This window comes from Scyliorhinus torazame, chromosome 7 (assembly GCF_047496885.1).
Source record: "Scyliorhinus torazame isolate Kashiwa2021f chromosome 7, sScyTor2.1, whole genome shotgun sequence".
Taxonomy (NCBI): Eukaryota; Metazoa; Chordata; class Chondrichthyes; order Carcharhiniformes; family Scyliorhinidae; genus Scyliorhinus; species Scyliorhinus torazame.
In genome coordinates, this window is record NC_092713.1 from 277,008,048 (window position 1) to 277,036,024 (window position 27,977).

The window sequence follows — 27,977 nt, forward strand, 5'->3', positions numbered from 1 at the left end:
TGGGTCTACCTTCTGATGACACTGCCTGTTGGGACCCCAATGGATGTCCTGATGCACTGACTCCATGGGAATTGCTCGGGAAGTTTGAACTTCCGATGTGCAATTGTCCTGCTTCCGCGACCCTCAAAAAATCTGAGTTAGAGTTGGAGACTTCAGACAGTTCCAATTTAATTGCCTAGTTACCCATGAAATGTTAGAAAACTTCCTGGGTAACTATAAAACTGACTCTGCCAATCACTCTCACTGAACTCATTCAACCTCCAACTACCTTATTGATACCCCACCTACCTCCTTTCCCACCTGACTACCCCTCATAACCAGACCTCACTAGCCCCCATTACCACCCCGAACTGACCTGAGCACCACCTGACCTATCACCCAATTCGTACCCACTCACCCAACTACCCATTTCACTAAGTTGCCGCCCTACCCACCTGCCACTCTACACACCTCACCCATCCAACCTGCTTATGTCAGCCACCTACCCACTTGTTCACCCACCAAAATGCTTTGGGACCTGAAAACACTTGCCAGAATATGGAAGATGGTGCAGATTCTCCTTGTTGCCCCTGGCGTGGATTCCTGCACTACGGGAGCCCTCCTGCATGGAGGAATCAGGAGTTTGGCTGGAAACATTGAATCCAGGTAAATAGGTAGTTTTCTGCCTGATAGGTGTTGGACGAGGTGGTTCCAATGCTGATCGGAAGATTTGAGCCAACATTTTATGTCTGTGATCTTTCATCAGAACCAGAACCTGAAGCATTAATTCTGTCTGTCACGGCACAGGTGCTGTCATACCTGCTGAATATTTCCTACACCTGCGGCTTTTGCTTAAGATTTCCAGCATCCACAGTGTTTTGCTTTTCAATAATTCTTTTTATTGGGTTTTATCATCAACTTCATGTCATGTACTAAAAATCAATAAACACATAATTATGTTGTGCAGGGGGTTTAATAAAAACATCGCTTGGAAAATCATGCAAATTTACATACTTAAGAACTAATGGGCTGTCATGAAGACAAACAATTGTCAATGGCACAAAGGTTGGTAGATTGGCAGTGAAGCTCATGTTGCCTTGGTTACGTGAGGGGATAGAGAAAGCCTAAGGGCCTCAGCCTAGATCTTTCAAAACTTTGTACGTGTGCTGCAGTTTTTCATTCTGTTGATACAAAATCTGCTTTCCACAGTAGTCTTTGTGCTTGTAGGCCTTTTGGGAGAGCGGTTTTTATTCAGTATTTAATATTGACTGATAGGAAGGAGGCCAAGTTTTTGTTGTTCTTGAAGCTGACCATGACTGGATAGCTGCACTAGAATTCTGGTCCCACGTTGCATCATTTCTTTCCTGCGAAATGGACTCCTGGTTTTCACACACGGTTGATGGAACTCTGTACTTTTGCCATTCCCATTGGGTTGGAAGAAATAAATTGAGGGTTATGATTTCTTGCCATTGTACAAGGGTGGTTGACATTTTCAACTGGCGATTGATCCGCAGAATCCGTTAAAGGTGAGGTATCACCTGCTGTGATGTTAAGGGTTTTCCAATGTTTGATTGTTTGAAGGCGTTGCTCTTTGTTCAATTTGTCCAGTTGTCGTGCTTTGAGAACACGAGATGCAAACAATGTGCCTTGAAGGCTACGAAATAAATACCTGATAATATAAATAAAGGCTTGAGAATGGCACCGTGTTAAAACAAAAACTACCAAAACATGATTCAAGTATAATCCAAATGCTGTAAATCTATGAAGTTTGTACTAGCAGAGGATCCTCTACCACAAATTTCCATCGTCAATAGAAATTCTTTTTTCTAATTTCCTGGAATAGGTGAGAGCGGAACTGGACATACTTAAGAGGTAATACTAACCTTCAAAATTGGGTGGGTTTGGATCAAGTGGGAGGTTAAAAAAATTAACAACCTAAAACAGGAATTCAACCTGCCTTGAATCAACTGTGGTATTAATGGATCAATCAATTCCCTCGCAGGAAACTGGTCATTAGCACCTTTAAGGAGGCTGTCTGCTTCTCGTTTTATGATGTTTTTATTTTAAACCCGTGTCAGCCATGTTTCCCAGGCCTCGGGAAACCCATAAGGTAAAATTCAACAAAGACTAGATTCATCAGGTAAGTGCCTTTATGGCACTGATTGTGGGCCAGAGGAAACCTCAAGGAGTTTGCCGCAGGTCCAGATAACTTGCCCATAAATACTTCCCATGTCCATGATCTCCCTGTAACATGCCTCCAACCCATCGCCATCACACATGATCACCAACCGCTGCTGTGATCATTGATTTCCCCCATCTCCTCTGATCCCCTGAAATCTCCAGCTCTCCTTACATTCTCTCCACCAATATTTCCACCTTAATATCACTTACCGATCCTTTTCCTTTTCTTTCCTCCCAATCTCTGACTCCCCCATGATCTACCCCTTGAACATGCAAACATACGAATTGGAAGCAGGGAAAGACACTCAATTCCTCAAACCTGCTCCGCCGTTCAATAACCTCATAGCTGATCCGATTTAACCTCAACCCCGCATTCCTGTCTCCCCCCAGTAACCTTTCACCCCCTTGTTGATCAAGAATATATCTAGCTCCGCCTTAAAAATATTCAAAGACTCTGCTTCTACTGACCTATCGAGGAAGAAAATTCCAGAGGTTCACGACCCTCAACAGAAAAGAAATTCTCCTAATTTCTGTCTTAAACAAGCGACCCTGTATTTTTAAACAGTGATACCTAGCTATAGATTCTCTGACAAGAGTAAACATTCTCTTCGTATCCACCTGTCAATGCCCCTCAGGATCTTAAAGGTTTTGATCAAGTCACCTCTTACTCTTCTCAACACTAGTGGATACATTTGTGAGGGCCACAAAGAATTCAGCACGTGTTTGTAGAATCAAAATAAATAACTTTATTTACAATTGACATATATACAACAACAGCCGCCGTACTCCACCTTTAGCTGGTTCTACACTAGCCAGCTCTATTTATGCAGGTGACTCTGCTAATGATTTCTCCGCCCTCCTCATTGGGGGAGCTCATACTTAGGAAGGATTGTGGGATTGCCATTAGTCCTCAGCCAGTAGTAATCAGGCAGGCTATAACAGATACAAAGCTAACCTCTCAAACCTTTCTTCATCAGACAACCTGTTCATTCCTGGTATTAGTCGAACAAACCTTATAGAATCATAGAATTTACAGTGCAGAAGTAGGTCATTCGGCCCACAGGGTCTGCACCAGCCCTTGGAAAGAGCACCACTTAAACCCACACCTCCACTCTATACCCATAACCCAGTAACCTTTTTGGACACTAAGGGCAATTTATCATGGCCAATCCACCTAACCTGCACATATTTAGACTGTGGGAGGAAACCAATGTAGACACGGGGAGAACGTGTAGACTCCGCACAGTGACACAAGCCGGAATTGAACCTGGGACCCAGGTGCTGTGAAGCAACTGTGCTAACCACTGTGCTACCATGCTGCCCATCTTCTCTGAACTGCATATAATGCATTTACATCTTTCCTTAAATAAGGAGACCAATACTGTACACAATACTCCAGATCTCATCAATGTTCTGCCCAACTGAAGCATAATCTCCCTAAAATTTGTAGTCAATTCCCCTCACAATAAAGAATTGCCCTCCATTAGCATGGAGCAGCACAGTAGCACAGTGGTTAGCACAGTTACTTCACAGCTCCAGGGACCCGGGTTCGATCCCCGGCTTGGGCACTGTCTGTGCGGAGTCTGCACGTTCTCCCTGTGTCTGCGTGAATCTCCCTGTGCCTGCGTGGGTTTCCTCCGGGTGCTCCGGTTTCCTCCCACAGTCCAAAGATGTACAGGTTAGGTGGATTGGCCATGATAAATTGCTCCTTAGTGTCCAAAATGTTAGGTGGGGTTACTGGGTCACGGGGGATAGGGTGGAGGTGTGGGCTTATGTAGGGTCGGTGCAGACTCGGTGGGCTGAATGGTCTCCTTCAGCACTGTAAATTCTATGACTCTATGATTAGCTTTCCTAATTACTTTGTCCCTGAAAACAAGCCTTTTGTGATCCCCCTTCCTCCCAGCCATCTTGTAATTTACCCAACATCAACAAAACTATCTTGGTCCTCGATTGTGGTCTGTTCTGAAGAACTTCCTTGCTTGACTGGAAACCAAGCCTGTCAGTCAGTTTGCCAGGTAGAGAATCGGTTTTTAAAAAATCTCCACAATATTTGCTGTTACTCTCCCCTTTGCCTAAACACCATCCCCATTGAATATTGGGGCCATTGAGTAGCTAAGGTGGTTTGAAATCCCTCATCAGATTTTGGCCTTTTTATTTAAATTCTAAGTCGCAATGGGGTTGGAACTCCAACAGTAAAACCAGACAGGGTGTACAATGGGCAACTAATCCTCTGCTGCTTATTCTTGCCCTACTAAAGTTCCCATAAGTAATTGTAAAATTTCAAATATTTGATTACCTTGGTAACAGCGCTAGAACTGGTGTGATGAGACAGACAAGGTAGAAGAGTGGATCAGTCATTTGACGTTGCATTATCCAGTAAGGATTTGATGGATGGTTGCAGGTCACACAGTTGGCACTATAAACGAGTGTAACCACAAAGTAGAAGGCTATGCTCCCAATCATTGAACCCCAATGTAGCCAAGTCTGTCAGAGAAAGATTAAAAACTGTAAGGCATAAAAGCTAGTTTAGAAGATTGAACATAGCCACTGACTTTCCTGACATTTGTTTCTGGGGAATTCCCATATCGTCAGGCATGAGGTGCAAGCCTGCTTCACTGACTTATCTACCCTGTTATGTTGTTTCAGAATTTGTGAAGTTTTTCTAAGGGCAGAGATAGTAATGTGCCCCAGCACTTCGTGAAACAGGGTAAGATGTTTGGGTCCTGGACAGTTGCCAATGAATGGGTCCACAGGTTTTCTGCAATGAACCAAAAATAATCCGGACAGTTAGTCTCTTTCAATTGTAAATTGCCTGGGTGCAATTGGACCTTGGGCCAACAGCAGTCAGTCGGCCTTGATTGCAGAGGCCTGACATGCTTCAACTTGCTATTTAATGCACACAATGTCCAACCACTGATTAGCCAGTCCCCGATGTGCTAGTTGACCATGTTATAAAGCCAGATCGAGGCCTGATATGCTTCAACTTGCAGTATGCTGAGGTGCAGAGGGATTTAAGCGTTCTCGTGCATGAGTCACGAGAAGTGAGTAATCAGGTGCAGCATGCAATTAAGATGAATGGAATGCTATCCTTTATTGTGAGAGGAATTGAACATAAAAATAAGGATGTTATGCTTCAGTTATACATGGCATTGCTGAGACCTCACCTCAAATATTGTGTGCAGCTTTGTTCTCCTTATTTAAATAAGGATGTAAATGCATTGCAGGCAGTTCAAAGGAGGTTTACTAGATTGAGACCTGGAATGAGCGGATTGTTTTATCAGAATAAATTGAAAAGTCTGAGCTTGTTTCCACTGGGGTTTAAAAGGGTGAGGGGTGACTTGATTGAAATATGTAGGATCCTAGACAGTGTTGACAAGGTGGTCACTGAAAAGATGTTTCCTCTTGTGGGCAAGTCCAGAACTAGGGGGAGGGAATTGTTTTAAAATTAGGGGTCGCCCACAGAGAACAGAGATGAGGAGAATGCTTTTCTCTCAGAGGTGTTATGATATGCACATAATGAGATACAGACAGGCAGTGACGGACACCCAGTACAGCCAATCAACACACAGGACAGAACACAACCAATCACCAGGCAGAACACTAGAGGGGGTTTCCCACAATAAAACACACGAGGCATCAGCACTCTGCCTCTTTCCACTGGTGACAGCTGTACTGACAGTCAGGGTGTATATATCAGTTAGCACCTTCTACACGTGGTTCAGAGCTAGTCTGGTCTAGTTAGTTATAGTTAGCACACTTAGATTAGTAGAGTGTCAAACCCATAGCGAACTGTGTGCACTGCTCCAGAAGTTCAATAAAATGTATTGAACTAACGTCTAAGTTTGGTGTCTACTTTCCAGTACAACTGCATCCAGTTGCAGTCCGTGTTACCCCAGGGTGAATAACACAACAAGAGGCTTGTGTCACTTTGGAATTCTCTGCCTTAGAAGGTGGTGGAAGTGGGATCACTGAATATTTTAAGACAGAGGTAGAGAGATTCTTGTTCGGCAACGGGAACAAAGGTTATCGGGGTTGATGGAAATGTGGAATTCAACACAAACAGTTCAGCCATGATCTCATTGAATGGTGGGGAGCAGACTCAGGGGCCAAATAGCCTAGTCCAAATCTGTATGTTCGTAGGACAGGGCGTACTTGCACACCTGGGTCTAGGCAGGAGTCGTGCCCTTATGGTGCTCTGTTTGATGTCAGATAGGGTGCAGTAGGAAAAGAGTTGCTCGAGTTTACATATTTAGTCCTTGACAAAGAGCATTGATTCAGTAATGTTCCAGAATTAACATTAATTCTATGTACTTTTGCAAGGTCCTTTGGTAGGGCAACACTCACTGGACAAAACTATTAAAATAAATATTTGATTCTTCACACAATTGGAATATATATACATACACACACATTTTTGATTGTCACCTATCCCCCTCCCTTTGAAATCTCTTGAAAATGATCTCAGGCAGGAAGAAAATAGCTGCTTCATCCAATCCTGATAACTTCCGAACATCTTGGTTCAGTTTGAAATTTCTCACAATGACACCTGCATTGACTGATCAAAGGCTTCACCAGATCACCGAGAAAAATAGGGGGCGGGGTTCTCCATCCCGCCATCTCCGTTTTCCTGCATCTCCCTGCTGGCAGCAGGATTCTCCGTTCCCACAGCTGGCCAATGGGGTTTCCCGTTGTGGGCCGCCCAACGCGGTTGGGAAACACGCAGGCGGAGGATCCAGCCGATGGAAAATCCCACAGAGTGGTGTTTACTTTTCTCCTACAGCCTACAGCCTACAGCCAGTAAATTCTAAGCTCAGAATTCCTTACTAATAATACCCCTCGATTTGCTGTCACTCAATCTTTTGGGCCATTTATGATGATTGGCAGGTGAATTTTTCAAATAAACTTAACAGCAATCATCAGGTAACCTCCTCCTACAAAAAACCCTGAGGTTTAATAACTTTTCAATGCAGCACACTGAGCCATTCTAATTCTCACTCAAATTCTACTATATTGCACATTTCATTAAAAGATACAGGGTAGAATTCAACCGAAACATTGCGGGTACGATTCTCTGAAAAGATTTCCAAGTCCGATAACGAGCGGGAAATGCTGTGAGCTTCTCGCCGCTTGGTCTAGCGAGGCCGGCAACACTATTCAACGTTAATTGGTCCGCTTATGAGGCCCCACAGACTTCTCAACACAAATGAACGCTCTCCAGCCGATTTGCAGCACCGCACTTGCCAACCAGCCGCTAATAAGGTCGAATAGCACTTAAGCAACCCTTGCTTAGCCAATCCCAGCCAGCCAGCGCGCAACAGGAAATCAGGGAGCGCCCTTCATTAACAGGTAATGTTCAACTCGTGTGCGACCACCATGCACGTGGATCATGCACATGTGTGCACGCCTCCCAGGCACTGTGCATGAGAGCTACATCCTTGAATATCAGAGATCAACGGTATCTTTGAGGACCACCCCAGGATGACGGGTTGGCTCTTGGGGAAAGGGGCACACGCTGTGGATCACTGTGGACGGGGGTTGGGGAGAGGAGGGCAAATAGGGGTGGGGGTGCAGGCAGGCCCACTGTGAAGATTAACGTGACAGAGGCTTTACATGCATCAGGTTTAACATGTTTTAATAGTGAACATTAGACATTTACATTTCCCCTCGCTACACATAGTGACCCCCTAGTGCCCACTCAGTGCTCTTTAATCTTCTTGATCATACGTAGTCGAGTGCTACGTCTAGGTGTGTCCCAAGGATGCACATCACTGGTGGGGACAGCCTGCTGCTTTCTGTGCCCCGTGGTTTGGATGCCGTTGGCAGAGGCCCATGGTGGCTTCACCATGCCACTCTCTTCTTCCCGTTGCCTTTGCGATGTGCCGGTGTCAGGGGGGTGGGGGGGGGGAAAAAAGAGTCAGAAGAACTGGAGACCGGCATCGTCTCCTTGGTGGCAGACCCCAGGTTGGGCTCCAGTGCTTTCTGCTCCCTGAAAATGCACAAAAGCCCCGGGGGTCTCCATAGGATGGAGGGGCAGTCAAAGTGAGCTCCAGAGGCCTCTGTATCATCTAGCTCTGCCATTCCTGGTGCCTCCCCATTGGCTGCACCATATGTCGACGCCCTCAGTGATGCTCCTCAGTAATTGGGCCAGGCTCTGCAGTGTCCCTGCAATGTCCACCTGCATCTGGGACACATCCCTCAGCAACTGGACATAGAACAAAGAACAAAGAAAAGTACAGCACAGGAACAGGCCCTTCGGCCTTCCAAGCCCGTGCCGACCATGCTGCCCGACTAAACTACAATCTTCTACACTTCCTGGGTCCGTATCCCTCTATTCCCATCCTATTCATGTATTTGTCAAGATGCCCCTTAAATGTCACTATCGTCCCTGCTTCCACCACCTCCTCCGGCAGCGAGTTCCAGGCACCCACTACCCTCTGTGTAAAAAACTTGCCTTGTACATCTCCTCTAAACCTTGCCCCTCGCACCTTAAACCTATGCCCCCCAGTAATTGACCCCTCTACCCTGGGGAGAAGCCTCTTACTATCCACTCTGTCTATGCCCCTCATAATTTTGTAGACCACTATCAGGTCGCCCCTTAACCTCCGTCGTTCCAGTGAGAACAAACCAAGTTTATTCAACCGCTCCTCATAGCTAATGCCCTCCATACCAGGCAACATCCTGGTAAATCTCTTCTGCACCCTCTCTTAAGCCTCCACATCCTTCTGGTAGTGTGGCGACCAGAATTGAACACTATACTCCAAGTGTGGCCTAACTAAGGTTCTATACAGCTGCAACATGACTTGCCAATTCTTATACTCAATGCCCCGGCCAATGAAGGCAAGCATGCCGTATGCCTTCTTGACTACCTTTTCCACCTGTGTTGCCCCTTTCAGTGACCTGTGGACCTGTACACCTAGATCTCTCTGACTTTCAATACTCTTGAGGGTTCTACCATTCACTATATATTCCCTACCTGCATTAGACCTTCCAAAATGCATTACCTCACATTTATCCGGGTTAAACTCCATCTGCCATCTCTCCACCCAAGTCTCCAAACGATCTAAATCCTGCTGTATCCTCTGATAGTCCTCATCGCTATCCGCAATTCCACCAACCTTTGTGTCGTCTGCAAACTTGCTAATCAGACCAGTTACATTTTCCTTCAAATCATTTATATATACTACGAACAGCAAAGGTCCCAGCACTAATCCCTGCGGAACACCACTAGTCACAGCTCTCCAATTAGAAAAGCACCCTTCCATTGCTACTCCCTGCCTTCTATGACCTAGCCAGTTCTGTATCCACCTTGCCAGCTCACCCCTAATCCCATGTGACTTCGCCTTTTGTACCAGTCTACCATGAGGGACCTTGTCAAAGGCCTTACTGAAGTCCATATAGACAACATCCACTGCCCTACCTGCATCAATCATCTTTGTGACCTCTTCGACAAACTCTGTCAAGTTAGTGAGACATGACCTCCCCTTCACAAAACCATGCTGCCTCTCACTAATACGTCCATTTGCTTGAAATGGGAGTAGATCCTGTCTTGAAGAATTCTCTCCAGTAATTTCCCTACCATTGAAGCAAGGCTCACCGGCCTGTTGTTCCCTGAATTATCCTTCCTACCCTTCTTAAACAAAGGAACAACATTGGCTATTCTCCAGTCCACCGGGGCATCACCTGAAGACAGTGAGGATCCAAAGATTTCTGTCAAGGCCTCAACATTTTCCTCTCTAGCCTTCTTCAGTATTCTGGGGTTGATCCCATCCGGCCCTGGGGACTTATCTACATGTTCTGCAATGCCTTGGTAGTGTCCACCTGCATATGAGACATGTCCCTCAGCGACTGGGACATGATGTTGAGGCCCTCAGTCATACCTTGGGCACCATCTCTCAAGCCGCTGACCTCGTGCTGCAGGCTTTCCACAGCGGTCACCACAATGTTGGCTTCGATGCCACGCATTAAAGGCATCATCTCCTGCGCCCGTAGCTTTTGGGAATCCTCCAATTGGCTATGCACTGGCTGGAATATCGCTGACATTCCCTCCCGAATCTCACGGACCTGTGTTATCATCTGCATCAGGTCTGAATGACCTTGTCCAGAGACTGGGCATCTGACCGGGACTCAGCAGAGTCCTGGGATCCAGCAGACCTCCGACTGCTGATTCCCTTGGATGTTCCTGCCTCCACCTGATGTGTATCAGCAACTGTGTGGTACTCAGCAGATTGTATCCCAGAAGTGTGCCCACTAATGTTGCCATCTAGATGTGTGTCTCTACATCGGTGGTAGGTAGAGGTGATAGCTGTGACACCTCGATGGTGGTATCCTCGGATTTCTCATCCGAGGTGACTTCTTGGGTGGTAGGGGGGAATGACACCGGATGTCCCGGCCCCATCAGATAGAGATCCTGCGAGAGAATAGACATGGGGGTCAGTGAAATGGAAGGATCATTTTCTCTGGCATGAACTAATTTGTGACAGGTCATCTGGGTGAAGGGGCAGTGGATCCTCTCCTCTGCAGCACAGAGGTTGTTGGTGACTGCTCTCTCCTCGGACAATCCTGTGATTTCCAGGGCCAGTTCCTCATGGGGAATGAGGACTCAAATCTCTGTTACTCTGCCCCAGTCATGGCCCATTCTTCTGTGGGGACAAATATGGGGCTTGCTTGATGGGTCTAAAGCAGCTGGCATGTGTGGGCACTACAACTGGTTGTGCTGGTTGGTGCCAGGTGGTCCTGAGGAACAAGCACGAAGATTGGATGCGGAGACAGTGTGAGATGTCAGTCGGAGATTTGTGATTTGCGGGGGGGGGGGGGGGGGGTTGGGAATTTGAGAGGTGGCAGGTGGAACTGATGCCAAGAGAGAGATGGTAACTTACCCTTGCAGCTCAGAGGTCATTGGTCTTCTTCCGACATTGGATGCTGCCACTGCCTCCCAGGCGGTATTGCTGACCCTGCTGCAGGCCCTCGGATCCCTCGGGTGGGCAAGGTGCCCAGTTTCTCATTCACAGCGTTGAGAAGCCTGTTGAGGCTGGCATTCCCAAAGCGAGGGGCAGGTCTATGCCTTCCATGCTTGTGTGTTGGCTGGGAGTGAGCTCCCCCTTGTTAGAGGCGAGACGCTGAGGCACGAGTACGGCGAATCAGACGGTGAGACAGGCAGGAATGGCGAGAAGCTCGTGGGGGCTCATTTTTGTCACTGACTGCTGTTAAATACAACCGCAATCTCGCCAATGCGGCCATCGAGAAACACCCTGCCAGATACGCTCAAAATAACACTTGGAAATGTTTCTGTCAAATCGCTCCCACAGTCATTTTTTGGAGCCTTGGGGCGTTTCTCCCCAGACCCGCCCACCCTTAGATATTTTTTTAGCAATGGGGAGCTGAACCCGTCGGCGAGACCGGCTCCTCAGAGATCGGGCCACCATTTTGAAAGGGTGTCACAATCTTTAAATAAGCTTGAGGATTCCCCAGAAACACCAATGTCACCCCCCTCCCCCAAAAAGTGAGGACACCCTGCTATGGGGTCGCTGAGTAACCCCAATTCAGGCCTCCCCACACCGATTTCCAGCCTCCCCTCTTTTTCGGGACCCCGACCCTTGAGCCCCCCCCAACCTTTATGAGGCCCCTTCATTCCCGTCCTTACCCCCCCCCACCCTTCATATCTTCCCTCCCCCCCCCTTTCATAGGCATGGTTCCCTTCAGGCCCCTCCCCTTGCCAGTGCCACCCTGGCAACAGGCACCCTGGCACTCTCTTCCTGACAGTGCCCCTGACAGCACCAGCCAGGTACCCTGGCAGTGCAAGGATGGCAGTGCCAAGGTGCCAGTCTGGCAATGCAAACATGCCCGGGTGCTAAAGGGAAAGACAGGGTGCCATCCTGCCCTGTCTTTGACCACCCAAGGGTCTCCAATGGCCTGGGAGACCCCCCATGTGCCGTTACGCCTGGTCCATTTTTGTGTGGACAAGTACTAAACAGTGCCCGGTCGATGTCTCACTGGGGAGGCCATTAGTCCTGGGAGCCCAGAGAATCCGGCGAGTGCCAATTTATAGGCGCCTAATGGATTAAAAAAAATATGCTGATCTGGATGTTGTCCAGTGCGGGAGAGATCCAGATGGCGACGTCTCGCGAGGTTAGGTTGAATCTTGCAAGACCTCTCTCGCGACACCAAGTCATTCGCGACGAGGCTGTTCAATCGCCTTCATTAATTTTAATTATTTCCCAAAAATATAGCCTGGAGCCAAAACCTGTTTAGGCATCACAATAGTAAAAGTAGTCTAGCATTCATTTGATATATCTTCTAAGTTAATATGACAGACAATGTAACTCTGCTCTTTAAAGGCAGTAATATCATCAAAGGAAGGATTCATCTGTAAACTCAGATTCTACCATTCCCCCAAGACACAAGGCAGTCAGCATTCTTGCACTACCTCCATTTAGCATTTTTAGTCAAGTCCATACCTTGCCATGTTACCACTGCAAACCACTTTTGTTACCTCATAAAAGCAAGTTTGAACGTCGATGGACTTCACAGTGTGTATTTCCAAGATCTGCACTTACCCACGTTTTGGCTTCAATTGCGAGATGTGCTAGGATGGTGAACAGAGACAGAGTGTTCATGGGCGTTCCAAACGTAAAGACATCAATATTTGAATCCCGATAAGTCTGTAAAAAACAAATATTAAAAAACAGAGTGAAGGGAAAATATAAGCTTACGGTTGGCATCGAGTAGGATTGCCACAGTACTTACAAAGTATGGAATGAAGAAGCAGGCAATACTTTGATAAAAGGCATCCAACATGGTGATCAAAAAAGTGCCGAGATTGGAGGCCTGAAGAGATATTATAAAAACAAAATTCGGATTGGTTGCCAGAAAGATTTGTACATTTTTACAAGCATCTTATGCTATTTGTCAAAGGACTATCTCCCATATGTTTTGGCTGTTCTTTTAACACAACATCTTAGCCAAGGTAGTACATGATCACATGATTCAGATGACCCGAAATGCTTCTAAATAGAACACTGAAGAAAGTTGACAGGTGTCTAAGAATTGCATGAGGTAAATCTCTGGCAGATATATTTCATCGACTTGAGAGAGGCTGATGTACCACTCTATGTCATATTGCATTGAGTATCCAAATTCTCCAACATCTAACTTCCCAATTCTGTGTAAGATTTCAATTAAGAACTGAATGAAAAATTCAGGTGATTAAATATTGCAGGTTCTGGTGACAGAGGTTAAAAAAAATTAATCTTAAACATTCAAAAGTGAGGTGAAAAAAATTAACGACCTATCATTTTGCAACCTATATGTTCACAGTGTTCGCTAGCCTGGCTCAGTACTCCTAAAGCCTTTTGCAGTTGCAGCAGTTAGAAAAGTCACTTTATAGTTGTGGTATTAGAGGTATTACGGTACCTGATAGGCTGGAGCACCATTGGTGGAAACTATGCTTTCTATTGGTTAGGATGTATGGTAGCTCCGCCCTGCTAGGTGGGGTATAAGAGCCCGTGCTGCCCCAGCAGCCTTCATTCTGCACCTGAGCTGCTGGAGGAATCATCTAGCTTATTAAAGCCTTCAGTTGGACTACAACCTCGATTTAGTGGTCATTGATCGTGCATCAATTTAATAAGCTAGTTTTTTTTTAAAAGAAAGGATGGAGCTCCGAATCTAGCCGGAGTGTCTGCAACTCAGCCCCCACGCGGCAAACTCAGCGGCAATCTTCAAGCACTGGCTGGCGTGCTTTAAAGGGTATCTCAGGACAGCCGAAAACACACCCACGGGAGAGCAAAAAATGCAAGTCCTGTACTCAAGGGTACACCCTCATCGAGGAAGCGGAAGACTTTGATGCAGCAATAGAGCTGCTAAAAGGATATTATATTTGCCCGGTAAACCAGGTCTACGCCCGGCACCTGCTTGCAACAAGGTGACAAACCCCTGGGGAATCGCTGGAAAAATTCTACCCTGCACCCCTGGTGTTGGGGAGAAACTGTAGCTGCCCGCAGGTTTCGGCGAGCGAACACACTGAACTCTTGGTCCGGGACGCTTTCATGGCAGGTATGCTATCCTCACAAATCCGCCAGCGACTGCTAGAAAAAGACACTTTGGGTCTCAAGGAGGCACGGGCCCTTGCAGGCTCCCTGGACGTGGCCTCCAGGAATGCCCGCGCTTACGTTCACGACCGCGTGGCAGCCCCCTGGGCAACGTGGAATCCCTCCGCAGCCAACCCCGAGACATTCCCCCATCTCCCCACAAGCCTGCGCTGCAATGCAGCCTGGCAACCCCGGGGGGCCCCGCTGCTACTTTTGCGGGCAGGCCAAGCACCCCCGCCAACGCTGCCCGGCCCGCGCATCCACCTGCAAGTGATGCGGCAAAAAGGGCCATTTTGTGGGGGTATGTCAGGCCCGTGCGGGCTGGCAGCGAATGCGGACCGCCACCACAAACTTGTCCACGGTCCCCATGCGGCCAGCGGTCGCCGCCATCTTCTTATTCCAGGGCCACGTGCGGGCCCCGGGCTCCGCCATCTTGTCCCACGGACGCCACGTTAGAGGGATGGGCACCGCCATTTTGTGCACCCCCAGCCATGTGCGACCATGGGAGCTGCCATCTTGGATGAACCCCCAGGACCCCAGCTTGGCTGACCACGCACTGCCCGAAGAGAACTCTCAACTGCTGCGATTAGCCTCGGTGACCCTGGATCAGTCCCGGCCTCGAACACTCTGAACTGCTACAACGACCGTATTCATCAATGGGCACGAGACGTCCTGCCTAATCGACTCTGGGAACATGGAGAGCTTCATACAGCCCGACACGGTAAGGCGCTGTTCTCTCCTCGGCCACCACGTTAACCAAAAAATCTCCCTGGCGTCCGGTTCCAACTCAGTAGAGATAAAGGGGTTTTGTATAGCAAACCTCACAGTCCAGGGAAGGGAGTTCAGAAATTACCGGCCCTACGTCCTTCCCCACCTCTGCGCGGCCACATTCCTAAATTTAGACTTCCAGTGTAACCTCCAAAGTCTAACCTTCAAATTCGGCGGCCCTATACCCCGCTCATTGTCTGCGGCCTCGCGACCCTTAAGGTCGACCCGCCTTCCCTGTTTGTGAACCTCACCCTGGATTGCAAACCAGTCGCCATCAGGAGCAGACGGTACAGTGCCCAGGACCGGATCTTTATTAGGTCAGAGGTCCAAAGGCTACTGAGGGAAGGAAGGAGTAATTGAAGCTAGCAACAGTCCCTGGAGAACTCAAGTAGTGGTGGTAAAGACCGGGGAGGAGCATAGGATGGTCATCGACTACAGTCAGACCATCAACAGGTTTACGCAGCTGGACGCGTACCCTTTCCCCCGCATATCCGACCTGGTAAACAGGATAGCGCATTATATGGTCTTCTCCACGATAGATCTCAAGTCCGCCTACCACCAGCTCCCCATCCACACTAGTGACCGCAAATACATTGCCTTCGAGGCTCTATCACTTCTTAAGGGTTCCCTTCGGTGCCACCAATGGGGTCTCGGTCTTCCAGTGCGAGATGGACTGAATGGTTGACCGGTACGGTTTACGGGCAACATTCCCGTATCTCGATAATGTCACCATCTGCGGCTACGACCAGCAGGACCACGACACCAACCTCCGAAAATTCCTCCAGACGGCAAAAATCCATAACCTTACATACAAGAAGGATAAATGCGTGTTTAGCACCGACTGCCTAGCCATCCTCGGCCACGTAGTGCGAAATGGAGTTATGGGCCCCAACCCTGAACGCATGCGCCCCCTTATGGAGTTCCTCCTCCCTCACTGCTCCGAGGCCCTGAAGCGCTGCCTAGCGCTTTTCAGTTACTACGCCCAGTGGGTCCCCAACTATGTGGACTAGGCACGTCCCCTGATCCAATCTACAGCTTTTCCCCTGTCGATAGAGGCCCGCCAGGCCTTCAGCCGCATCAAAGCAGACATTGCAAAGGCCACGATGCACGCCATCGACGAGTCCCTCCCCTTCCAGGTCGCGAGCGATCCGTCTGACGTAGCTCTGGCGGCCACCCTCAACCAAGCGGGCAGACCCGTGGCCTTCTTCTCTTGTACCCTCCATGCTTCCGAAATCCGCCACTCCTCAGTCAAAAAGGAGGCTCAGGCCATAGTAGAAGCTGTGCGACATTGGAGGCATTACCTGGCCAGCAGGAGATTTATTCTCCTCACTGACCAACGGTCGGTTGCTTTCATGTTTGATAATGCACAGCGGGGCAAGATAAAAAACGACAAGATCTTGCGGTGGAGGATCGAACTCTCCACCTACAACTACGAGATCTTGTACCGTCCCGGGAAGCTAAATGAGCCTCCTGATGCCCAGTCCCGTGGCACAGGTGCCACCGCACAAGTGGACCACCTCCGAGCCCTCCACGAGGACCTCTGCCACCCGGGGGTCACTCGCTTTTTTATTTTGTCAAGACCCGCAATCTGCCCTACTCCATCGAGGCGGTCAGGACAGCCACCAGGGACTGTCAAATCTGCGCGGAGTGCAAACCGCACTTCTACCGGCCAGAGAAAGCGCACCTGATAAAGGCTTCCCGTCCCTTTGAACGCCTCAGTATGGACTTCAAAGGCCCCCTCCCCTCCACCGACCGCAACACGTACTTCCTGAATGTGATTGATGAGTACTTCCGGTTCCCATTCGCCATCTCCTGCCCTGACATGTCATCAAGGCCCTCCATAGCATCTTTGCACTGTTCGTGTTCCCCGCTTACATACATAGTGATAGGGGGTCCTCCTTTATGAGCGACGAACTGCATCAATTCCTGTTCAACAGGTAGAGAGGGAGAACGGAAAGGTCTGGAAGACCGTCCTACTGGCCCTACGGTCCAGGAACCTCCCAGCATCCCGCTGGAAGGAAGTCCTCCCGGATGCCCTCCACTCCATCCAGTCACTGCTTTGTACCACCACCAACCAGACACCTCACGAACGTCTCCTTGTCTTCCCCAGGAAACCCTCCTCTGGGACCTTGCTCCCAACCTGCTGGCAGCCCCGGACCCATCCTGCTCCGAAAACACGTGCGGGTGCACAAGTCGGACCCGTTGGTCGAGAGGGTCCATCTGCTCCATGCTAACCCCCAGTACGCTTACTTGGCATACCCCGACGGCTGCCAAGATACGGTCTCCCTATGAAACCTGGCGCCCGCCGGAGCCCCACGCACACCCCAGCCACCAGTCCCACCCTCCCCTTCACCGGGGCACCTTACAGGAGGATCGGTCCTTCCGCCGGCCCCGTCTAGGCCCCCCCACCCACCGGCGCACCCCGCAGACGCTCCCTTCCCAGGTCAACCGTTTTCCCCACCAGCGCCGTCTAGGGGTGCCGAAGCTGCCATGGAGATCGAAGCCACGCTCCCCGAGTCACAGACGCCAGAGCCTCCAGCGGAGTCACCACCGGAGCTCCGACGATCACAGAGGACGACCAGGGCCCCTTATCGACTGATTGCTTCATTTTAAATTGTAAACTGTAAACTGTAAATTTAAATCATCAATTGTAAATAGCTATCAGAATTGTAAATAGTTACAAAACGCTGTATGGAGGTATTACGGTACCTCCATAACTAATTCTACCACGTTTCCATGTATCAGGCCACCACCCCCGCCGGACTCTTTTTTAACAGGGGGTGAATGTGGTATTAGAGGTATTACGGTACCTGATAGGCTGGAGCACCATTGGTGGAAACTGTATGCTTTCTATTGGTTAGGATGTATGGTAGCTCCTCCCTGCTAGGCGGGGTATAAGAGCCCGTGCCACCCCAGCAGCCTTCATTCTGTACCTGAGCTGCTGGGGGAATCATCTACCTTATTAAAGCCTTCAGTTGGACTACAACCTCGCTTTAGTGGTCATTTATCGTGCATCAATAGTCAGTTCAAGAATAGGGAAATTAGCAGAAAGATGTTGTCCTGCAGTGTCCCTGAAATTTTCTCTCACTTCCTGTGTTAAATGAATACTTTGCATCTGTCTTTATAAAGGAAGCAGATGTTACCCCAACCATGGTGGCAATTGTCGCTAGAAGAGTTCAAAATTGATAATGATAAAGTATTGCATAGACTGTTGACACTTAGAGTTGACAAGTAACCGGGAGCAAATAAGATGTATCCAAGGGTATTGATGGAAGTGAGAGTGGAAATTGCAGGGCCACATATTTCATTCTTCTCTAGACTTACAGAGTCGAGAGAATTGTAAACATTACACCCTTGTTCAAAAAAGATTTGGATTTGTTTTGTCATGTGTACCGCGGTACAGTGAAAAGTATTGTTCTGCGTACAGTCTGGACATATCATCCCATACATGAAAAAAAAAACATTGGACATTTGGAAGCTGGCACAATAGCAACATTTAAGAGGCATCTGGATGGGTACATGAATAGGGAGGGATAAGGACAGAAGGTTTTGTTTTTAGTTAGAGCATCATGATCATCACAGGCTTGGAGGGCCGAAGTGCCGGTTCATGTGCTGTACTTTTCTTTGTTCTTTGTATTACCTGACTATAAGATATGCCCAGCAATTATAGATCAGTCAGCTTAACTTTGGTGATGGGGAAGCTGCTAGAAACAATTATTCGGAAGAGAATGAATAATCACATGTAAAGATGTGGGTAGAACACAGCACACCACCATTTCCTCAAGGGCAATTAGGGATGGGAAATAAATGCAGTCCTAGTCAGCAGCGTCCACATTCCATGACCAAAAATAAAATCAGAGCAAAATTTAAATGAGGCCCAAGAGTTAATATACCCCAGGCCTAACTTTTGGAGCAGTTGGTGAGTTTCTAATTCACACCATCGCTTCCTTATCCAAAATAGGCCCAGGGTTAAAATTGGATCAAAATCTTTTGATGACTATTTTAACAGCTTGCAATATCTCTGCTTCCTTCTCTTCAAAATTGTGTGCAGGATTATGTATGTTAAACTTTGTTTTTGCCCTTGTTTCAAAGTACTGCTAGTTTTTTTTTTAATGCACAGCAGTAGGGATAGTTTATTTGTTAAAATAATTTTACTATAATTCTGCCGGTCTTTTATTCTTTTACAGTTGGAACATTACAAAGCAATGTTCAGGACTCAAATCCGATGAAATAGGTCATTGCATGAGCCTCAAGAGCAGATTGATCTGACAGATGTTTACTTGTATATTAGGCAATAAAACTGCAAATGTTAAAATTACCGCAGACTGTTGACCACTTCTATATAGTTTGGGGAGCTCCAGAAGCATTTCCGCAGAAACATCTCTGTCCAATATTCCGCACATTAATGGAGGAAGGGAGGTGAAGAAAAGGTTGAAGAAAATCATCAACCAGTAGTCAATCATTGTTGACCCAGTAAATCCACAGAAAAACTGATACCAGAATAGTAGATTCACGTAGGACTGTGGATGAAGAAATGGAAAATAGGTTCAGAATGCAAACATGAGAAGACGGCTCCAAACTATTCAAGATTCAAAATATAATTTTATAGGAAATAGGGGAAGCAAAACAGATGATAATGTTTGAGATAGAATATTGCCTCGTTTTAGTGTATTAAATCACAGAATCAAAGGCTCCATCAAGATATGCTACGAGATAGATGCAAAGTGAAGTCCTCATTATTCTGTCCAAATAATATCCCTTCCATTCAAGCTCCATACACTTGGTGTGTCACTCTACCACTTCCATTGCTCACATCAGCATCATGATTGGAAAATTGTTCCAGCAGTTCCCAGACTCAGTCTCATTCTAAATTGCTTCAGAATTGTCTTGGATTGTAGCTAGCCATAATATTACATGTATCAATTTAACCTTGTTTATTAGACGAGAGAGCATTTTGTGGAAATGGCTGCCACAGGGTATGGATTCTCCGGTCTCCCAGCCACGTGTTTCTCAGCGGAACGCTGTTTGCTGGCGGCAGGATTCTCTACTCCTGTCACTTGTCAATGGCATTTCCCATTGAAGCCATTCCACACTGTCGGGAAACTCACGGGCAGGAAGTGCACCGCCGGCAGGAACAGAGAACCCCAATGGCTGGAGAATTCCGGCCTGGATTTATTTTTTGGATAATGTTGGGATATGGAATGATGGCATGGACAAGTTCCTGAAGTCGTCTTGTCTGTTCCAATACTGGTTGTAAAGCCACAATTTTACACAGATAAGGGTTACCAAAACCATTGTGCAAATAATCCCGTGTGCCACGTTGTCTCAGTGAAGTACTTCAACTGTCCAAAGGTGATTTTGAAATTCAACCCAACGTTTCCCAATTTGAAAATGAAAATATAAAGTTTGATTCTCAGATGGATTTATAAAATTTAGAATTTGAGACTGAGTCTACCAGAACGGCCATGATAGGAACTGAAGTGGAAAATGTGCATGTTCCGATTAATGATTCCAACAGCCTAAAGATAAGTCTTAGTACAGAATGCAAAAAGCCTGAGTGGACCCCAGCCAGGTAAGTCTAGCACCTCTACAGCAAAAAATCTATTTTATCCACTTACCACATTCTTATAAAAAAAATAAATTATCATGTTGGCCAATCGAGTGTAGCACCAGTGACCATGTACCAGTAGCAGCTTTTTTAGGTCTTTGAAGTGAGAGATTGCAAAATCGCTGGCCATCACAGCCTACCAACAGAATACAAGTTGAAACTTCAGAATTGATGAGATGCAATACACAATTGGATAGCATACACAGAAGAAACATTCAAGACAACCAATCTTTGCCAGAATATATGCTCCACTGGAGCTTCCTCCCATCATTAAACACCACCAACAGATCTCTCTGTTCTCTTCTCCCTCATATACTTATCTAACCACCCCTTTAATGCATTATGTATTCACCTCAGCCACTCCGTGTAGTAGAGGGTTTAACAATCTCAGAGTGAAGAAGCTTCTTCTAAATTTCCTATTTGATTTCTTGGCGACGATCTTATTCAGACCATCTCTAGTTTTGCTCGTCATCGCAAGTGATCGCCTGCTCTATCAAAACTTTTCAAAATTTTAAAGGTCTCTATTAGACCACCAATCAGCATTCACTTTTCAAGAGAAAAGAGGGACTGTTCATCCTTTCCCCATTGGTATAACGGGTGCGATTCAAGCACCAAGTTGTGCCCGACGAGAATCTGGGCACATCAGGTAAATAGCAGGAAAGGCCAAACATTGAGATTCGTGCCAGGTGCAAACCAGTTTGACATTTCACCCGGCCCGCTCCCGATTCCGAGTTACGGGTCTTGCCCACAGATGGCGAGAATATTAACAACCCTCATTTGCATTCATTTCAATCTCATTAGTGAGATTGCAGTTGAATGCAGCGGTCTCATGAGAATTACCCGACTCGCCAGCGAGAAATCACACGGTCATCATTTTCAAAAATGTGAAGTTGGTGCAATGGCTGCTGGCAAGTAGCCATTTCCAAGTTCCAATCTGCAGCTCAAGGGCACCGGAGCTGCTGCCCCAGTGCTTGGGGGGAGGGGGAGGGGGTGTTGGTGGGGACCCTCCCCAGAGGGATAGGGCTTGGTTGGGGGGGCGGAGGATGAGGGGCTTTGCGTTTGTGAGGCCTGCAAGTCATTTTTAAATATTGTGGAGACCCATAGCAGGGGCAACCACAGCTGCAGCCTGTCTGTCCCACCGGATTCTCCCAGGACAGAGCCCTGCTGAGGCTTCAATGCTGAAAGTCAATTTCACTCTCTTTGACTGTGAGCAGGTTCTAGCTTCATCGCTGAAGGCTATTGCAAATGACGAATTATCCTTGTTCATTGTGATAGCACTTCACACTCCTCAACTCTCAAGTGGCTACTCCAGGGTACATGTGCTCTGTCTCAGAGGATGATTGGTGCAGAGCATCTCAGGAAAACTTTGAAGCCTCAACACTGTGCCTGAACTCCAGGGATGTCAGCACCATCGAGGCAGCTGCTAACAAGAAAACACTAAATGCAGGTATTCAGCCCTGGGAATTCTCTCACGGCCAGAGGGTATTCGAGGGTCCCGGGATGGAAGCCCTCATGGATTGTCATTCTCTCTCCTCCTCCAATTCCTTCCATGTTAAAAAATGTTTCCTGGTGTGGATACCACAGAGGCTGTCCTTGCGTTGCTGATGGCAGCCGAGTCAGGCAAACGCCGGAGAAGGCGGCAGCAGCGACAAAGCAGGCTGGAGGCAGTACCCCATCTGCAAGGGGTCACCTCACTCCTTGAAGGCCGGCTGCCTATCAGGCCAAGTAAGAACCTAGAGGGAGAGGCCAGCGACGGACCAAGGTGCATCGATGTTTTTTCAGTGAGATGATGGACAGCATGTGCCGCAGGAGGCTCCATCTCAACAAAGAGCCAATGTGGCACCTGTGCCACGTCCTCAAGGACATGGCACCCCATGGAGGAGAAGGACACCTGTTCAAAGTGGCTGTGAAGGTCACTGCAGCACTCAAAATCTATGCAAATGGCTCATTCCAGCGGGAACCTGTTTCAGTGTCAGAATCTGACTGAAACCCGGAGCATAGTCCTCCAGCTGCAAAGCCGAGTTTTTATTTTGAGCCTCTGTGAAAGAAACTTCAGGGGCGTGTTTCACGTCGTCACTATGGCGGGGCAGGACCTGAGAGAGGTCAGCCCCAGGGCACCCCAACAGCACAGAAAATAATGTGATGGGGGGGCTCGTGAAGTACATTAAATATATTTGAATGTACTTGAAACTCGTTACGTCACTGGTGAGGGACGTGGAAAATGGGATATTGCAACCTCACTGGTGAGAATCATGTTTTCCGATTCTCATGGGATTTTCACCCACGTCGCCGTTCTCACCGACGGTTGACACAGGCTGAAAATCGCCCCAGTCTTACAGAATTATGCATTCTTTATTAGACTAGCACAGGAGGGAAGCACTGTACCTGCATTCCTTCTTGACCAAAGATTCCAATTCCCACATCAGCAGCCTGGATCATGCTTACATCATTGGCCCCATCACCTGCAAGATGAAGTACATTATTGCACTTTTTGATATATCCTTCATCATATATACACAGATTGATCGCAAAACCATGTTTGCTGTAGTCCTGTGTCCCAAGATGGCAAAATACCGTTGACTACCCTGCTGATTCCCCCACTATCAACACCTTGGGCATTAGCATTGATCAGAAACTGAACTGGACTAACCACATAAATAATGTGGCTGTAAGAGCAGATCACAGGCTTGGTGATCGAAGAGGAGTAACTCACCTCCTGACTCCCCAAAGCCTGTCCACCATCTATAGGGCACAAGTCAGGAGTATAAGAAATATTCTCTACTTGGCTGATTGCAACTCCAACAACGCACAAGGAGCTCAACGCAATTCAGGACAAAGCAGCCCACTTGATTGGCACCCCATCCACAAACATTCACTCCCTCCACCACGGAAGCACAGTGGCAGCCTTGTATACCATCCTGCAGATGTACTGCGGGAACTCAGCAAGCCTGAGGCAGCACCTTCCAAAGCCACAGCGCCTGAAAGAACAAGGGCAGCAGACACATGGGAACATCACCCACCTGGGAGTTCCCCTCTACGCCACTCACCACCCTGACTTGGAAATATATCGCCGTTCATTCACTGTCGCTGGGTCAAACCCTGGAACTTCCTCCCCAACAGCACAGTGGGCATTCTGACACCGCATGGACTGCAGCAGTTCAAGAAAGCAACTCACCACCACCTTCTTAAGGACAATTGGGGATGGGCAATAACAGATGGTCGAGCCAGCAACATCCCCATCCCTTGAATTAATTTTCAAAAACTCTCAGTTCTTACACTCACAGTAAAGAATCACAGGCCTATGATTAGACAAAGCTCCTCTGAGAGAGATTTTACTCTGCATTGAGTTTTTGGGAGGTAAACATCATTTAGTAAATTACAAGTGCCTGCCATGGTACAGCAAGCATAGAATTTCAAGATGACATGAATAAAATATTTTTATTCACTAGTTCTGCACACTGAGGCCCCACAAACAGCAGCTAGTGTCACACGGGAGGGTTTAAACTAGTATGGCAGGGGGGTGGGCAAGGGGGCAATAGGTCAGAAGGTGAGAGCATTGAGGGAGAACTAGGGAATAGGGACAGTGTGGCTCTGAGGCAGAGCAGACGGGGAGAAGTTGCTGAACACAGCGGGTCTGGTGGCCTGAAGTGCATATGTTTTAATGCAAGGAGCATTACGGGTAAGGCAGATGAACTTAGAGCTTGGATTAGTACTTGGAACTATGATGTTGTTGCCATTACAGAGACCTGGTTGAGGGAAGGGCAGGATTGGCAGCTAAACGTTCCAGGATTTAGATGTTTCAGGCGGGATAGAGGGGGATGTAAAAGGGGAGGTGGAGTTGCGCTACTTGTTCGGGAGAATATCACAGCTGTACTGCGAGAGGACACCTCAGAGGGCAGTGAGGCTATATGGGTAGAGATCAGGAATAAGAAGGGTGCAGTCACAATGTTGGGGGTATACTACAGGCCTCCCAACAGCCAGCGGGAGATAGAGGAGCAGATAGGTAGACAGATTTTGGAAAAGAGTAAAAACAACAGGGTTGTGGTGATGGGAGACTTCCCCAATATTGACTGGGACTCACTTAGTGCCAGGGGTTTAGATGGGGCGGAGTTTGTAAGGAGCATCCAGGAGGGCTTCTTAAAACAATATGTAGACAGTCCAACTAGGGAAGGGGCGGTACTGGACCTGGTATTGGGGAATGAGCCCAGCCAGGTGGTAGATGTTTCAGTAGGGGAGCATTTCGGTAACAGTGACCACAATTCAGTAAGTTTTAAAGTACTGGTGGACAAGGATAAGAGTGGTCCGAGGATGAATGTGCTAAATTGGGGGAAGGCTAATTATAACAATATTAGGCGGGAACTGAAGAACATAGATTGGGGGCGGATGTTTGAGGGCAAATCAACATCTGACATGTGGGAGGCTTTCAAGTGGCAGTTGAAAGGAATACAGGACCGGCATGTTCCTGTGAGGAAGAAAGATAAATACGGCAATTTTCGGGAACCTTGGATGACGAGTGATATTGTAGGCCTCGTCAAAAAGAAAAAGGAGGCATTTGTCAGGGCTAAAAGGCTGGGAACAGACGAAGCCTGCGTGGAATATAAGGAAAGTAGGAAGGAACTTAAGCAAGGAGTCAGGAGGGCTAGAAGGGGTCACGAAAAGTCATTGGCAAATTGGGTTAAGGAAAATCCCAAGGCTTTTTACACGTACATAAAAAGCAAGAGGGTAGCCAGGGAAAGGGTTGGCCCACTGAAGGATAGGCAAGGGAATCTATGTGTGGAGCCAGAGGAAATGGGCGAGGTACTAAATGAATACTTTGCATCAGTATTCACCAAAGAGAAGGAATTGGTAGATGTTGAGTCTGGAGAAGGGGGTGTAGATAGCCTGGGTCACATTGTGATCCAAAAAGACGAGGTGTTGGGTGTCTTAAAAAATATTAAGGTAGATAAGTCCCCAGGGCCTGATGGGATCTACCCCAGAATACTGAAGGAGGCTGGAGAGGAAATTGCTGAGGCCTTGACAGAAATCTTTGGATCCTCGCTGTCTTCAGGGGATGTCCCGGAGGACTGGAGAATAGCCAATGTTGTTCCTCTGTTCAAGAAGGGTAGCAAGGATAATCCCGGGAACTACAGGCCGGTGAGCCTTGCTTCAGTGGTAGGGAAATTACTGGAGAGAATTCTTCGAGACAGGATCTACTCCCATTTGGAAGCAAATGGACGTATTAGTGAGAGGCAGCACAGTTTTGTGAAGGGGAGGTCGTGTCTCACTAACTTGATAGAGTTTTTTGAGGAGGTCACTAAGATGATTGATGCAGGTAGGGCAGTAGATGTTGTCTATATGGACTTCAGTAAGGCCTTTGACAAGGTCCCTCATGGTAGACTAGTACAAAACGTGAAGTCACACGGGATCAGGGGTGAGCTGGCAAGGTGGATACAGAACTGGCTAGGCCATAGAAGGCAGAGAGTAGCAATGGAGGGATGCTTTTCTAATTGGAGGGCTGTGACCAGTGGTGTTCCACAGGGATCAGTGCTGGGACCTTTGCTCTTTGTAGTATATATAAATGATTTGGAGGAAAATGTAACTGGTCTGATTAGTAAGTTTGCAGACGACACAAAGGTTGGTGGAATTGCGGATAGCGATGAGGACTGTCGGAGGATACAGCAGGATTTAGATTGTCTGGAGACTTGGGCGGAGAGATGGCAGATGGAGTTTAATCCGGACAAATGTGAGGTAATGCATTTTGGAAGGTCTAATGCAGGTCGGGAATATACAGTGAATGGTAGAACCCTCAAGAGTATTGAAAGTCAAAGAGATCTAGGAGTACAGGTCCACAGGTCACTGAAAGGGGCAACACAGGTGGAGAAGGTAGTCATGCTTGCCTTCATTGGCCGGGGCATTGAGTATAAGAATTGGCAAGTCATGTTGCAGCTGTATAGAACCTTAGTTAGGCCACACTTGGAGTATAGTGTTCAATTCTGGTCGCCACACTACCAGAAGGATGTGGAGGCTTTAGAGAGGGTGCAGAAGAGATTTACCAGGATGTTGCCTGGTATGGAGGGCATTAGCTATGAGGAGCGGTTGAATAAACTCGGTTTGTTCTCGCTGGAACAACGGAGGTTGAGGGGCGACCTGATAGAGGTCTACAAAATTATGAGGGGCATAGACAGAGTGGATAGTCAGAGGCTTTTCCCCAGGGTAGAGGGGTCAATTACTAGGGGGCATAGGTTTAAGGTGAGAGGGGCAAGGTTTAGAGTAGATGTAGGAGGCAAGTTTTTTACGCAGAGGGTAGTGGGTGCCTGGAACTCGCTACCGGAGGAGGTAGTGGAAGCAGGGACGATCAGGACATTTAAGGGGCATCTTGACAAATATATGAATAGGATGGGAATAGAAGGATACGGACCCAGGAAGTGTAGAAGATTGTAGTTTAGTCGGGCAGCATGGTCGGCACGGGCTTGGAGGGCCGAAGGGCCTGTTCCTGTGCTGTACATTTCTTTGTTCTTTGTTCTTTGTTTAACTATTTGATCTGTTTTTTGGTGATACTGATTGAGGGAAGAATATTGGACTTGGACACCAGAGGAACTCTCTTATCTTCAAATGGTGCAGTAGGATCTTTTAATTCCACCTGAATAGACAGATGGGTTGAATACCTTCCCAAGAAACATTGATCCAGATTTTGCTGCAGTAATAACGTTGAGGCTGTCAATGGTGAAACTGGACAGCAACTGCTGGTATCTGAAATAGACTGTAATTGCATTAAGGGAAGCATAAATCTCAAACAACCATTAAGAGTAAGAAACCAGGTATTTAAGTAGGATGCATACCGATTGCTAATGTCATGACCTTTAGATGGTCTCGGACTAGCTTGACTACCATGCTTTTCTGCAGTGGAGTGGAACGGCAGCACAGCACAGATTGGCAACATTTTGCCAATTCCAGGAACTTCTTCTGCAGGTTTCCATGGAAGATCGCTCTCAAAGTCTTTCCATCAATCACTAGACCAAAACTTGGTTTGGATACAGAGGAAACAGGGGCAAAGTCCGTTGTTAATTTGGATGTTGTACAATTTACTTCTTTATAGATTCTGATTTCATCCAAGATGCAATCCAGCAATGATTCACACGCCTCCTGTTAAATGAAAACAAAGTTGTTTTTTTAAATTCCAGATTAGAAAATAGAATATGTATTTCAATGACCTAGTCCCAGGGGTCACTTCAGTATAAAGGAAAATGCTTATCGTCTATTAAATGTCACCACAGTCCCAGAGGCTGCTTTCCCCTTTGAGAGAGAGTTTACTGGTGTTGATTTAACCTGAGGGTCACTATACGTCAGGCGAGGGGCAAGGTTGAGCCTTCATGAATAAC

General features: G+C 47.5%; 1 protein-coding gene across 2 annotated transcripts in view; it reads right to left on the reverse strand.

Moving 5' to 3' along the window:
- Window positions 1-855: 855 nt before the first annotated feature.
- The window catches only part of atp10b (ATPase phospholipid transporting 10B), a 511,821-nt gene continuing 484,699 nt past the window's right edge, over window positions 856-27,977 (reverse strand). The window contains exons 17-24 of one of the 2 annotated variants that reach the window (XM_072512518.1): window positions 27,438-27,741; window positions 23,005-23,081; window positions 20,630-20,755; window positions 19,331-19,531; window positions 12,904-12,984; window positions 12,714-12,818; window positions 4,457-4,644; window positions 856-1,648 (exon numbers count right to left, since the gene is read on the reverse strand). In XM_072512518.1, coding sequence (XP_072368619.1) covers window positions 1,366-1,648; window positions 4,457-4,644; window positions 12,714-12,818; window positions 12,904-12,984; window positions 19,331-19,531; window positions 20,630-20,755; window positions 23,005-23,081; window positions 27,438-27,741 — 1,365 coding nt within the window. In that variant the 3' untranslated portion in view covers window positions 856-1,365. The remainder of the gene's footprint in view (window positions 1,649-4,456; window positions 4,645-12,713; window positions 12,819-12,903; window positions 12,985-19,330; window positions 19,532-20,629; window positions 20,756-23,004; window positions 23,082-27,437; window positions 27,742-27,977) is intronic. The other variant, XM_072512519.1, reaches the window with a different exon arrangement.